We start from the raw sequence: 13,574 nt of genomic DNA on the forward strand, positions 1-13,574 counted from the left end.
CACAATATTACAGGCTGTGACATCTGAATGGCCGAGAGTCAAGGAAGCAGTCGACATTTTTCACAAATCTGTCTGACAGAAACTTAGCGAGGAGAGCGAAGATCTGTTCTCACCATAGTCGGCGAGAGGAAGATAACCTTCTGTCACCTCTCGTTCTGACTGCGATCGCTTATTTTGTGTTTCAGTATCGTGTTTAACACAAAACCAGTGACATAATCTAGAAATATATTTGGCTGGACTGCAACAGCGAGGCCAGCCCTATAACTGTGTCTGTCCGTCACTGACTGACTGAGTGACGAAGTTACACCGCTGGTTGGCTGACGGTGGGCCGAAGCCAAGTATCCCAGAACGCATTTCGCATCAATTGACAGCAATGGCGGAGATCAAGCTGATGTAATTTTCGCTGTAGGACTGTTAATGTCACTTTATTAAGTTTTAATATTGCGCAGGCGAGAAAGCCATTTAGATTCAAAGTATGTGGTCAGTTTATCCAAATATTGGAGAAGAGAGGATCTGTGCCAGTGTAACTTCCTGTCAATTTTTGCATGTTACACGCGTCGGATACATTTGCCAATGCAAACTTTACACATGAAACACACTGTATTGGGGTGTTTTACACTCAGCATTAATGATTAACTTGATATAGTTACTGCATTAAAACTATCTTATGGGTTGTGGTTAAGTGAAACCATAAATAAAACATATAAACATATACATCTGAACTCAACCCGTCTTACAGCATCATATAGTCTACACCCACAATCTGGTGAGATGTACTTTAAATATTTTAAATGTTTTTCTTATGTGTACAGCACCTTGAGTTACAACTACTGTATGAAAAGTGCTACACAATTCATTTTATATAATAATAAAATAAAAAATAATTTTATGCCTGCACCAATGTTGGCACATCAGTGATGGTGTGAAGGATTTTATGCTTTAAGCACGAGCGACAATACAGAACCACGCATCATACATTTGATCACATGGCACAGCAACTCACCTATGTTGGGATGCTTCAGGAGACGGCAGATACGAGCCTCTCTCTCCAGCTTCTGATGGTCTGAGAAGGAAAAAAAAAAAAGTGCACAGTTTAGACAAGTTATATCACATCATGACACCGTCAAAACACTGCTCGACAAGATAAACATATAACTCCACCTTTAGCAAACTATCACTACTGTAGAGGGCGGACATAATATCTGAAACAAATATATATACTACTAATAATTCCATATTCCTGTGGTACAGTTATATAAAAAAGCTGATCACTAAAATATTCCTGCTGTACGTTTTATATTATGTATTTGGTATTTCATCTTTCTTTAACAGTGATAGTAGAGAGACAGACAGGGTAGGACATGCAGCATAGACACATATATGGTATGTGTCTTAACCAGTAGGCCAAAAGCCCAATATGTTGCAATTTGGAGAAATTCAAACTCTAAATGTTTAAAGCTGGAACTCTTAAATTGATTATTCGACAGTTTGGCATTCCATCATTTCATCATTGTCACAAGAGGCAAAAAAATGCTGGTTTCAGCTTTTATTATTTTCTTTGTCTTATATGATAGTAAACTGAATATCTTTGTGTTTTGGACAGTCGATCAGACAAAATAATACATTTAAAAGAAGTCACCTTTGACTTTGGGAAATTAGAACAGGCGTTACATTTTATAGATAAAACGATGAATCAACATCGAAAATAATCGTTAGTTGCAGCCTTCATAATGTTTGTTTTTTAATGAGGCTATCAGAGGTTTCAGTTCACTCATCGCCATTGTTAAAACACCCTTTTCAGTCAGTGGAGACTGTCTTCCTGTGTGACTCATGTCCACTTTTACAATGTCCTATGTATGGCATATGTGTGAAAATTCTCTCTGTCCAAAATAAAAGTGTGTGAGACTAATGCACAACGAGTGAATACTTGCTGATTGCTATCGCTTTTGTAGTTTGGTAGTTTGAACTTGGTGCGTCAGTCACAAATAAAGCCAAATTATGTGGAGCGATGCGGCATGTGAACGCAAACATTTATAGGTATGAGGTTATTTGTATCACAGATATAGATCAGTTTTGTGTACATGAGGGCAAATATTTTAGGCCATAGCGCCGACAAATTAATAATACAAACGCTGAAGCGGCAGGGTTTGCCTCTGAAAGATAATAGTCACAAGGTGCATTTAAGCGGAGCTCTACTGATTGCATGTATGGTTTTATTTAAGGTAATTAAGCTGTATGTGAAAATTAATGAGGCTGTGTGTTGCAATGGATGCATGAGTTTCAGTGTGCATGCGTGTATGTGTGTAAGGGGGTTGGTGTACAGCCCAGTTATAAAACATTGCAGTGTTTGCACTTCTGGTTGGGAGGGGATGGCAGCGAGAACATACACACACACACACACACACACACACACACACACACACACACACACACACACACACACACACACAGATGTCCAACCCAAGATCCTTGTTTGAGGATTTTACTCAATCCTGTAGCAGTATGTGTGTGTTTGCATGAGATGTGGGTGTGTAAACCACATGACACATTTAACTGCACCCTCCCATCACTAAGAGGGCGCGGGCACAATCATACCACAGCCATGCGGCTGAGGTCAGAGGTCACATGGTGAAACTGAAGTATGATGATCCAGTGTGTGTTAGTGTATGTTATCGTTGTGGTGAAGTCAGCTCAACCCCAGAGCTCGATGGCGATTGCACCACACAGAGGGAGCCTCACTAAGATTTGCATTCATTTCCCCAGTGCAGCAACAGCCTCAGATAAAATTCACATGCTGTTGCTGAGCAATCAACTATCACCTCACCCAACTGTTCTTCTACAAATGCAATGCAGTATGTACAGGCAGAATATAAGAGGACGTTGCTATAAAAAGCAGCGTCACTTTAAAATATAACAGCCACCAATCCCTCCTCCACCTCTCTGCAGTCATCGACCATCATATCTACCTTTTCTTAGTCTTATTTTGTCTAAATTCTTGCTAGCTTGGTCTAGTTTTAAAGCTGCAGTTAGCTGTTCTGATGGTCTGCCTTCTGTTCTCTAACATGGTGCTTAACTCTCTACTAGGGTTGGATCGGTTTTCAGTTCTGCCGGTCTGGTCCAGTGTATGAGCTTAAACCAGTTTGATTTTATGCGAGCCAACAGAACCAACATTGGTCATTATGAGACATCTAAGCGCCTCACATGGAGGCTCCGACATTGACAGGGCTGGCTGCTGCTGCTGTCCACCCAGCTGGATGCCAAAGATGAGCTGGAGGAGGGAGGCTGACCTGAGCTAACAGTGCAGATCTCACAATAACCCAGATAAACCCGGCCGAGCTGCTTACAGTTTCAAGCAGTCTGAGAGCAGGTTGTGTTTTGAAAACAACCTTGCGGATACCAGCCTGCACGGCAGCTAGTTAGCATGGCTAGCATCGTTAGCATAGCATAGCTGTGCGTAACCACGGTGTTTCTGGTTTAACAGCCAAAAAGCGACACACAGCACCCTCGCACAAGAAGAAAAGTTAAGTTGAATGGTTGTGAGAAATAAAAAATGATGTGTCACTCAGTTGTCCTGACTGTGGTGCCGCAACACTCTCATTATGTTCCACTCTGAAGTGGCTGAGTCACATATGACAAAAAGTGGTAAAATTCAGTATTATCAGTGCGGTCTGGTATTTGGATTCATATCAAACCGGTTTGAAAATTTTTTACATTGGCCCAACCCTACTCTCCACATCTAAGGTCCTGTTCACACCTGGCATTAACATGTGTCTTGGGTGGTCTGATCACGTACGTTATTTCCATTTGCAAAGACCAAATGCGTTGTTGTTTTTAACCGGCGCGAGGCAGCAATGCACTTCCTGTGCCTAGTCTGCCGGAAATTGAAAGAAGTTTGCAAAGACCTTGGCGCAGGGGCAAAATCAAAAAACTCTTTGGCCCAAATAGAAATCAGACAGCGTGTTTCGCGTGTACTTCATTCACAAGAATCCATTTGGACTGTTGTTGTGGCTTCTTCTTGTTGTTTCGCACTTTAACATGCATTTCAGAAGCGTCCCAAGAAGCGGCTCTCTGCTCTGCTACGCTAAAAATATGCACCTAGTCTATTTTTGAGAGCAGATTGAGCCAGACAGGAGGTCAGACGCAGGAAAGGCATAGAGCATCCCGTCAATTTATAAAATAAAATAAAACACCCTGTGCAGACTCCTGAATGTATATCACACTTTACATCAACATTATGTCATAACCGGTGGCACCAGGCGAGGAGTCAACCGGTCAGAGGATATGTGACACCATGGACAACAAAAGGTTCATCTTGGAAGTGGAAAATCATAAGATTTCATATGACATGGTGGAAGCACAAAAATCAAGGAAAAATGACCAAATCAACAGCAACGTTAACGGTTGACAGTTAACGTCGGGCAGGCAAAGTAACCTTTTGTTTGGTTGTTTTTCTCTTTATATATATTCATGGTTGTTACACAGATTATCACATGATCTTGCAATTCTCGTGTAATCTCGTGAGTCCAGATGTGTTTCAAGGTACAGGCATCGCTTCTGAAACGTTCCCAGTGGGGTATGACGCCACGCGGAGGACAGGACAAAACTGCATCGCAGCCGAAACGTCGCGCCTGGTGGAATTGAGGCGTGAGCGATCGGATCCCGATGCGTTTTCAATGCGTCTTGGGTGTGTTCACACCTGTACTTAGAGCTGTCCACTTGTGATTGGATCACCCAAGACGCATGTTAAAACCAGGTGTGAACAGGGCCTTTCTTCTTCATCTCCCTGCAGGTATAGATTTCCCTCATTTGAGCGAAAACAGAGAATAAGGGAGACCTGAACCTCCTTCTAATTACACCAGTGACGCAGGACAGAGACAGACAGAGAGAAGGAGGGAGGATTACACGGAACGTCCATTTGCTAGAAGAGGATCACAGCTCCCCGGTGTGTGTGTGTGTGTGTGTGTGCGTGTGTTTGTGTATAGCCGTCTACCCTGGTGCAGTGTCACTGCAGCACTCACTAATTCATTCAATCTCCTTATTTGTTGGTGCGAGAGTGTGTGGTAGAAGAAGACAGGAAAGAGAGGGCTGGAGGGCAATTACTGGCACTTCCTGCTGCTCTCTAATTGGCCATCTGCTTTGCCATGGGGCGGGCCTACAGCTATCTTACGTCACTGACAATCTGACTGAAAGCTCGTGTATCCAGTTCAATCTGTTTCGGGCACGTTTACATCCAAACTGGAAATGGGAAGTACTGACAAAATCAAATACTTTATTTTGTATCTCGATATCGATAATGTAACAGTGTTTTGAGGATGAGGATATTTTCTAGAGTTGGCTATATACCGTCTGCTTTCACGCGCTTACTGCAGTAGTGTTGAACTTGATGTCTTCCCATTAGATAGTCTAGTTGTAGTACAAATAAAAACCGATTTTTTTCAGTTTTGATTAATCTGACAATTATTTTCTCGGTTAATTAATTACTCCTCGTCTATAAAATGTCTAGAAAATAGTGAAAAATGGGTGTCAAAGTTGACATCATGTCTTAATTTGTCCAACCAAAAGTCTAAAATCCAAAGATAATCAGTTTTATGACAAAGAAAATCATTAAATCACATTTCAGAAGCTGAGACCAGCTAATGTTTAGCATTTTTTACTTTAACAAAGACTAACACGGTTATTCAATTATCAAAACAGTTGCAGATTAATTTTCTGTCGATTGACTAATCGATTTCTTGTTGCCTTATTAACAAACACCAGAATTATACTTCTTGATATGTCACATTGAAGGAAAAAATGCCTCAGTACTAAACCATTTTTTCTATTTAATGAAATAAATCTACTACTCAAATACATCAGTGATCCATTTTGTCATAACAGAAAGCAGCTGTACAAGAGCTTTGCCACAATAAAACGCAGTCTAAAATTAACTAAATTATCATTTAAATCAGGAAACATCTAACCAAAGAATGTGTAAACAAGACCAAGAATCTGACCAAACTACAAGTACATTATGGGTGGTAATCAAAAAATATTTCAGACAGATAACTTGCCCAATAGGAATATGGCTAGTCTTATCACACTAAGATGACAGTCTGCGCAAAGAGTGACTATATTAACACATTTCAGGATGTATTTGTCAATGGTTTATGTAGAAGTAACACCCACCCACCCCGAATACTTACACAGGAAATTTTTGATAACAGGTAGAGGTATTTATTTTCATATTTTCCTCTGCTAAAATACTCTAGTATCTTCCTTAGACTGTTACTGAACAACAGCATCCAAGGAGCCAAGAGAGACATTATTTCAGCTTTAGTAATATTAGAGAAATTAAGGGAACGTGAAGACCTTTTCTAGTGAGGTGGAGTGGAAAAGCTGAACACTCATGACTCACATGAATTTATTTTAACAGATGAAGATCAACGTTTCGGCAAACTGCCTTCCCTAGATAGATTATAACCACTCTAGACAATAATGTCTCACACAAATGTTATCAGTTCTACTGACAGCGCCTCCCTAAATATCTGTAACGTATCTGACTCATTGGGAGAAAGGTTCCACCCACCCATCTGTCAGTAAGATATGTTGAACATATCAAAATGCTCATTTAAATTACACAGTATGTGTACTCATCCAACTGTCCACCTAGTAAGAAATGGGGTTTTCACAGTGTAACGTAAATGCACAAACTGTTGCCATTATGGTCACCGTGTGAAGCACTCGCTGTTCACTAGAATTAGTTTTTGATCAGTGGCAGGAAACACATTCAACGTAGCCTGATAATCACACTGAACCGCCATTTAATTTCACTTCATGTTCATGTTGGCTGAATTCTTGTTGGGAGGAGGGTCATTTTGTTTTGCTCTAAACAATAAGTAATAAGTGACATATCCGTCCCGTTGGCGTCGTTTTCAGTCGACACGGAGGTTGCAGCAGTGGTTGCAACATTCTCACGATGATCAAAGAAATATGTTGATTAAAGAGTTGTTACTTCAGTAAGTCAACTTATGATGCTTGTCGCCACTTTTCATGGATGTAGGTAGTTAGCTACCTATATATGAAGATGACATCCCCATTCTTAATCCTGATTTACAAAGCTCTGATTAGTCGACTACTTCTCCAACCGTGGAAAAATAGCCATCAATTAGTGCAACACCAGCCCCGTTTAAATGACTGATTGATTTGAGATTGGGGCACCAATTCAGAGCTCTGGATTTAGGCTACACTCAGGGGGGACAACTGCTAAACCTGAGTGCTTTAGTATTAATACTAAAGAGATACTTTGGACAGGAGGTGAGCAAGGAACCAAGTGAACTGAAGTGGAAATGTAGTTAATTGATTAGCAATATATAACATTATTATATTGCAGAGTAGCAGAACATGGGACAATCATACAGCCCCAGCTCCAGGTCCATACTGTAGGACAAAACAGCCCTTGAGGAGGAAAAGTATTAGGGCAGCGCATTAAGGTGGATAGTCTGTCACACTCTGACTCTCTCTCTCTCTCTCACACACACACACACGCAGTGTTGCAGCAGACAATGCAGCAGCCATCCACATTCCAGTCACTTCACTCATCAACAACAAAATAAAAACGTCATTCATTCAGTTCACCAATTAGCAGCGATTCAACAGAGCACTGACACTCGCATCACACTAATGGTGAAGACACACCAGAAGCGAACAAAATGCACAACATTGCCTCTGCCACTTCTCGCTCGGCATTGTGGGTGTAATAAATGCTTGCAAGCTAGCGAGGACCTTGCTTGTTTGCAAAAAAAAACTGCTTTTTACGCAACCTTCGACATTATCAGACAATTATATAATATGTGGCTTTGTTCCATGATGCACTTGGTTTCTGATTGTGTCTGCAATCTTGGGATCTTCCAAACTACTGCAATAATCTCCTCCACAGATCAACAGCAAGTAAAGACTAAACGCTCTGTCCCACCACTACGTCATTTTTTTCCCTTTGTTGGTTTTTCAGCAAATCTCTACGGAGTTTGAATTTCACCCTTGTTTGCATAAAGTTACATTTTTTCTACTTTGTGCAATATGCCATTTAAAGCTTATCTACTAATATACTCATTTACAGAATTTCTATGTGATTTCATTTGATCGGTTCTTTTGAGTGATTTGACTTTAGTTCATTGGGTAGTTTTGGACAAATTCAAATCATTTAGTAGCTTTTCATGATATTTTGATTTCGATGCATCTTGCTCTTTGGGTGAATTTTTAATCACTCATTTTCATCTTCCTCGTCTTCAGTCCCTAAAAAAGCTGCATTTATAAACATCAGTTATAAATGTATAAAATTGGCAAAGCAAACCACTAAAAAGTAGATGCCTGAACAGTAGCATTAATGACTCTTGATTTTCAGGGGTGAGAATCAGGTGTTTTTGTGCGTGGGTATTGTGTGCCCTGCTGCCCACTCGCAACTGCCCCTCAACTGCCTGTAGGCAGGACTATCCCACAGCCAGCTACCTACAATCAATCCCTGACCTCCCATCCTCCCTCACTTCCTTCCTTCTTTCATTTCCTTCTTTTCCCTCTCTGCCTCCCCGTCCCCCTCCCCCCTCCTCAGATTACTGCAGTGTTTACCAGAGCTTTGAGAGACTTACCCACCAGGCCACGCGTGAGGTCACACTCGCCCCGTCAGGCTAAAAAAAACTCACTCAAATCCTACCGGGCAAGCTGCCTGCTCACGCACTGGCTGCCTATGTGTGTGGACGTTGTGTTTTGTGTGCATGTAGGTGCATGTTGCGTCAGCCAGACGGCCTACCACAATTCTTCTCTTAGCACAAAATCCTCTTCCTCGGCTCACTCTATCGTGTCTCTTTCTCTGTCTCAGTTCACCTTTCTTTCCTGGTGTGGAGTGTCAATGATCTCCTTGCAAGACTATACTGTTAAAAAAAAAAAAAAAAAAAAAAAAAAACTCCTCCTCTCCTGGCCGGCTTTCTTCTTCCCTGGCAAACACGCACACGTACACAGGCCTACATTGTACTCCCTGCTTCTGTGAAGAGCCAACAGTTTTCTGCTGAGCCCTTACTTTTCCTCGGTGGGACATTAATACCAGGAGCTGCCCTATGTGGACACTTGATGGCAGGGACAGAACAATAACAGCATTACAACACACTCACAGATGCCTCACAATACAGACATGCTCTATTAGTGTAACTCCTTGCTCTCTCTGTCTCTCTTTCACACACACACACACACGCACGCGCGCGCGCACACACACAACACGAATGCCATCAGACACAGACAACAACAGGGCAAACAGGGAGGCGCCTATGGAATCCGTGGGGTCTTAGTGGTTGATGAGATACATTTAGTATAAGTGGATTAGCCTCAATACAAACCAATCCCCCTTTGCAGAAAGACAAGAGAAAGGCAATGAGGGAGAGAAAGACAGACACAGAGTAATGAGACAGAGAGAGAAAGAGAGAGCGCAGGAAAAGAGAACAAAGGAAGCCAGGTGTGTGTGTGAATGTCAGGAAGGAGTGCGGGCCTAATTTGTCAGATACAAAAAAATGAGAAAGCAATTAAGTATCTCAGTCTGAAGCCAGGGGAGGTTCTGACACACTGACATGAGCGTCACGTCATCGTTACGACACAGCACGCCACACCAGACGTGCGCATGTAGGTGCGGAGCTATGCAGAGACCCACGAGTAATGCAACAAACCAAATTCAGGAGTGGACTGCAGAGCTACGTGAATACAACCGAGGCAACAATCAAATTGATAACAGACAAGAAAAAAAAAGCCTTCATGTCCTGCCAGTCCCTTCCGTGTACCCTTTCCATGAAGTGCTTTTTAGGAATTTGGATCAATTCATCGTACAGCGGTCATCTAATGATATCACAGAGGAGCGATTGGGAGTTATTTAATACGATGTTTAGTGAGAGGGTCATTAAACCATCAAGAGGTTGCTGATGAGAACTCCCCGCAGACACGGTGATTGAATAAAAGATTTCCTCTGCTGTTGGAATTATGGGACTCCTGTTTATGTGCATACTTTCCAGTCAGGGTGGGAGATATGACGATATACACAGTTAGATGAGAGGACAGATTTCAATGTATGTGGTAGGTCATAACGGGCAAAGTTGCAAATCAATAACCCGAACAGCTTTATGGCAGTATCGAATTTACAGGATTTTACCTTGATTTGCCAAGTTCTTAGTTCACAACCATAAGCGGACATTTCCACTTGTTATTTATTATTTTATCTGCGAACTGTTTCTCAGTAAGAATTTTCAGAAACGTTAACTCATCGGTAATGAAGCCCCATTTTCCGATATTCATCACAAAAAAAGCAAACATGCGAGTATTAGAGTGTGTCGGTGTGCAGGGTGTTACCGTACCTCTTGCAGACAGCTTCTTAGTGTTGATGATTTTTGCAGCATATTCCTGTCCTGATGACTTTTTTACACATCTACGCACCACTGAAAAAGCTCCCCTAAGAAGAAAAGAACAAACAACCAAAAGATCAGTTGCATTTCACATGCTCTCTCTCTCTCTCTCGCTCGCTCTCTCACACATACACACATTGTGACACAATTGAAAATGCAAACACGCGTGTCGCAGCAATTTGTGTATACTGACAACCTGGGTCTCTCTCTTTCTCTCTATCACACACACACACACGCACACACACAGTTTACAGTCATTACTATCACAGCATCAGCGTGCACAAGCTGAAAAGGTGAGCAACAATCAAGAAAACCAGCACCAACATAACAAGCTTCTCCAGTGTGAGTGATGATATCAGCTCAGCTCTTTGATTACGAATGAATGGCTGAGTACTTTTGCCAATCTTTGATAGCCACACAATACAATGCAGCCTCCTTCCCCAAAGGAAATTCAATTTGTAACGACCCGGACAAAGAATGGGCTGCACCTCACACAAAAATGGGCAACACTTAATACATTCACAAGGTAACAACGTTCAGTTATAAATCTGCTCAAGCAGAAAAGGAAGTGCATAGCGCACAAAGCAGTGTGCTCCATATAAAACAACTCCTACTCCGAGGAGTTTCATATTGACCTAGATGAATGCTCCATATTTTCACCTGCTAGCTGCTTATGGCGATAGTTCAATTTTGAGCATCGCAGAATAAGTAATTATGCATGTTTTCATAGTGCCTACATCACACTCTGTACAACCTGCAGTATCCGGCCCTCTACGGTTTTCCTGAAAGAGGTCGGCCAGCCTTTCACTTCTAAGGATGATATATTGAGGCTTGCTACTCTCAAGCCTGCTGCACTCCCGCTCCCAACCACTCTGCTCTTAGTTTCAATTATTTACCAGTAAATGAGAGGTGACAGGTGACAGAAGTACAGGTCAGTGCCTTGACGTTAATAACCTATGACGGAGCAAAATGCATCGACAAACGGCTGCAGAAACATAAGCTGAACCGAGTGGTCAGTCTTGAGCAGAATCAGGAGCAGGTGAGCCCCGATTCACTATGTGGAGGATGTGTAGGTGTGCGTGTTGCATTGGCTGTGCAATCAATGCCATTGATTACTGTCAATTATTAGGCAGAGAGTGGAAATGGCAGCTGGAACTGAAGGCCGGTGTATCTTTATAAGGCCGATGTCGCCCTGCTGCCGCTGGTTTGGGAACATCAGGGGGAAAAAAAATGCCTTCGCCGGCCAAGAACAACAGATGCTGCTGCTGCCGCTGCTGATGAGGATGATGATGATGAAACAGAGGAGGTAGTGGCCCGGTTTTCTTGCCGTCATCAAAATACCGAGAAAACACGTCATTCCCTCTTACACAGTAAACGCTAAATCTGCCGCCGTAAGTGCCAGTGTAGAAGATTACCTCCGACACACCGCACGACAATGCGTTTATTGATAACATGATGATCCGGCCAGCTGGTGAGCGGAGCGTACAGGCATTAACAGTGCAAACATAAAAACAGCGCAGCCTGGACCGAATAACTTCCTCATTAAGTGATCTAGGGGTACGTAACGTTACTTAACACGGTTACACAAATCATCTGCAGCTGCTCGGAGAAAAGGGGGAAAAAAAAGTGGTCGGCCTAGTTAGCTAGCGACCACAGCCTCTGGTCTGTCGAGCCCGCAACGGAGCTGTCAGACCCGCGGGTCGGTGAAATGTCACACGGCTACGTCTCCGGCGTCTCTCGGGGCCCCGCTGACTGATCCAGCAGAGCAGAAAATACCGGCTAGCAAACACGGAAGGGCTTAACAGCTGTTAATGCACCAACCTCTGGCCGGTCTATTCATCACCATTAGCGACTAAAAGACGCAACGCTAGTGGGCTAACTCGGCTAGTTTATCAATATCAGCGTGGTAGCTCGCTGGCTAGTAACTGAACGTTAGTACGCCCGTTACTGCGGGAACAGCTAGCCGTTAGCAGCCACTAACTGCAGCACGACACCAACTGACAAATTATTACAGCCTTCACCCTGATGAGTCTTTCAGCTATTTAGGGTAGCTACCGCCTGCTAGCTGGCTAACTAGAAATAATGTGAGGCGAGGTTGCGGGGGTGGGGGACAAAACGACAAGACAAACACGATGCACACTGTAACCGTTGCGACTGCTGCTTACTTCCCGAGCTCCTCGTACAGCTGGTACTCGTCGGTGAACCTGGTGGAAGTAGCGGTGGTTGCCATGGTTGGAGCCCGAGCCTCGGGGTACGACGGCGGCTGGCTCTCGTACAGGGGGGTCCGGGAGGAGGGTAGCCTAGCCTCCAACACACTGGAGTACCTATCTGACAGGCAAGCAGGCAAGGCTGAAGAGGAGAGAGCCGAGCAGGGACGGAAAGGGAGGGGCTGGGGAGAGGAGGAGGAGGAGGACTGATGATGATGGTTGTGTGTGTGTGTGTGTGTATGTGTGTGTGTAGTAAAGGGGAGGAATCCTCGCGAGAATAGGCTCGTGCAGCATGAGACCAAGGCCTCTAGTTCAATGAAGTCACTGAAAATGGGCTTAAGGCTAAATAAACCAGCTTTTTTTTGGAAAGGGGGGCAGTAAATCATAATTAGGTGACATATTGTTTAAAGGTACAGGAGCACGCGATGGTGCAGATGGCTAAAAAAAACAAAAAACCCAACAAAAAACAGCTTTGACATCCAGTTGCTGTCACTTCTTATACCTTCCAAATAGTGCAGGGAACATCTCAGCAGCATTTTTTACTGCACTGGTTGGGATACACCCAAGCCTGGGTCACACCTCACTGCAGCAGCAAGGCAAATTGTGACACACACACACACACGCACACACACATACACATACAGATACACACTCCAGGGATCAATATTGATTTATGCAGGTCTTGCTCTCAACACAGTAGGCCTTTCTGAGCCACAGATTTTGTCTTTGCATTGAAGAGCGTGCAGGAGGAGAGAGATAGCGACGGGTAGGGGAATAATACCACTGCTGTATCAGGTTTCCACCGACGAGCATGCACCTATGTTTTTCCACAGTGTGAGGGGCTGTTAGCTTGGCGGCACTAAAAGATGGTGTCACACAGATCCAGAGTGCCTCACTAAATGTTTAATGTGGCATGAGTGGGAGGCCATCAGAGGACAGGCGTGTGGGGCTGGAG

At 43.3% G+C, this 13,574-nt stretch overlaps 1 protein-coding gene across 13 annotated transcripts in view; it reads right to left on the minus strand.

Moving 5' to 3' along the window:
- The window catches only part of LOC121886436 (calcium/calmodulin-dependent protein kinase type II subunit gamma), a 40,748-nt gene extending 27,890 nt beyond the window's left edge, over positions 1-12,858 (minus strand). For 8 of the 13 annotated variants that reach the window (XM_042396403.1, XM_042396397.1, XM_042396405.1 and 5 more), the window contains exons 1-3: positions 12,578-12,858; positions 10,365-10,459; positions 1,004-1,063 (exon numbers count right to left, since the gene is read on the minus strand). In XM_042396403.1, coding sequence (XP_042252337.1) covers positions 1,004-1,063; positions 10,365-10,459; positions 12,578-12,642 — 220 coding nt within the window. In that variant the 5' untranslated portion in view covers positions 12,643-12,858. The remainder of the gene's footprint in view (positions 1-1,003; positions 1,064-10,364; positions 10,460-12,577) is intronic. The other 5 variants (XM_042396402.1, XM_042396406.1, XM_042396407.1 and 2 more) reach the window with 2 other exon arrangements.
- Positions 12,859-13,574: the final 716 nt, after the last annotated feature.

This window comes from Thunnus maccoyii, chromosome 20 (genome assembly GCF_910596095.1).
Source record: "Thunnus maccoyii chromosome 20, fThuMac1.1, whole genome shotgun sequence".
Taxonomy (NCBI): domain Eukaryota; kingdom Metazoa; phylum Chordata; class Actinopteri; order Scombriformes; family Scombridae; genus Thunnus; species Thunnus maccoyii.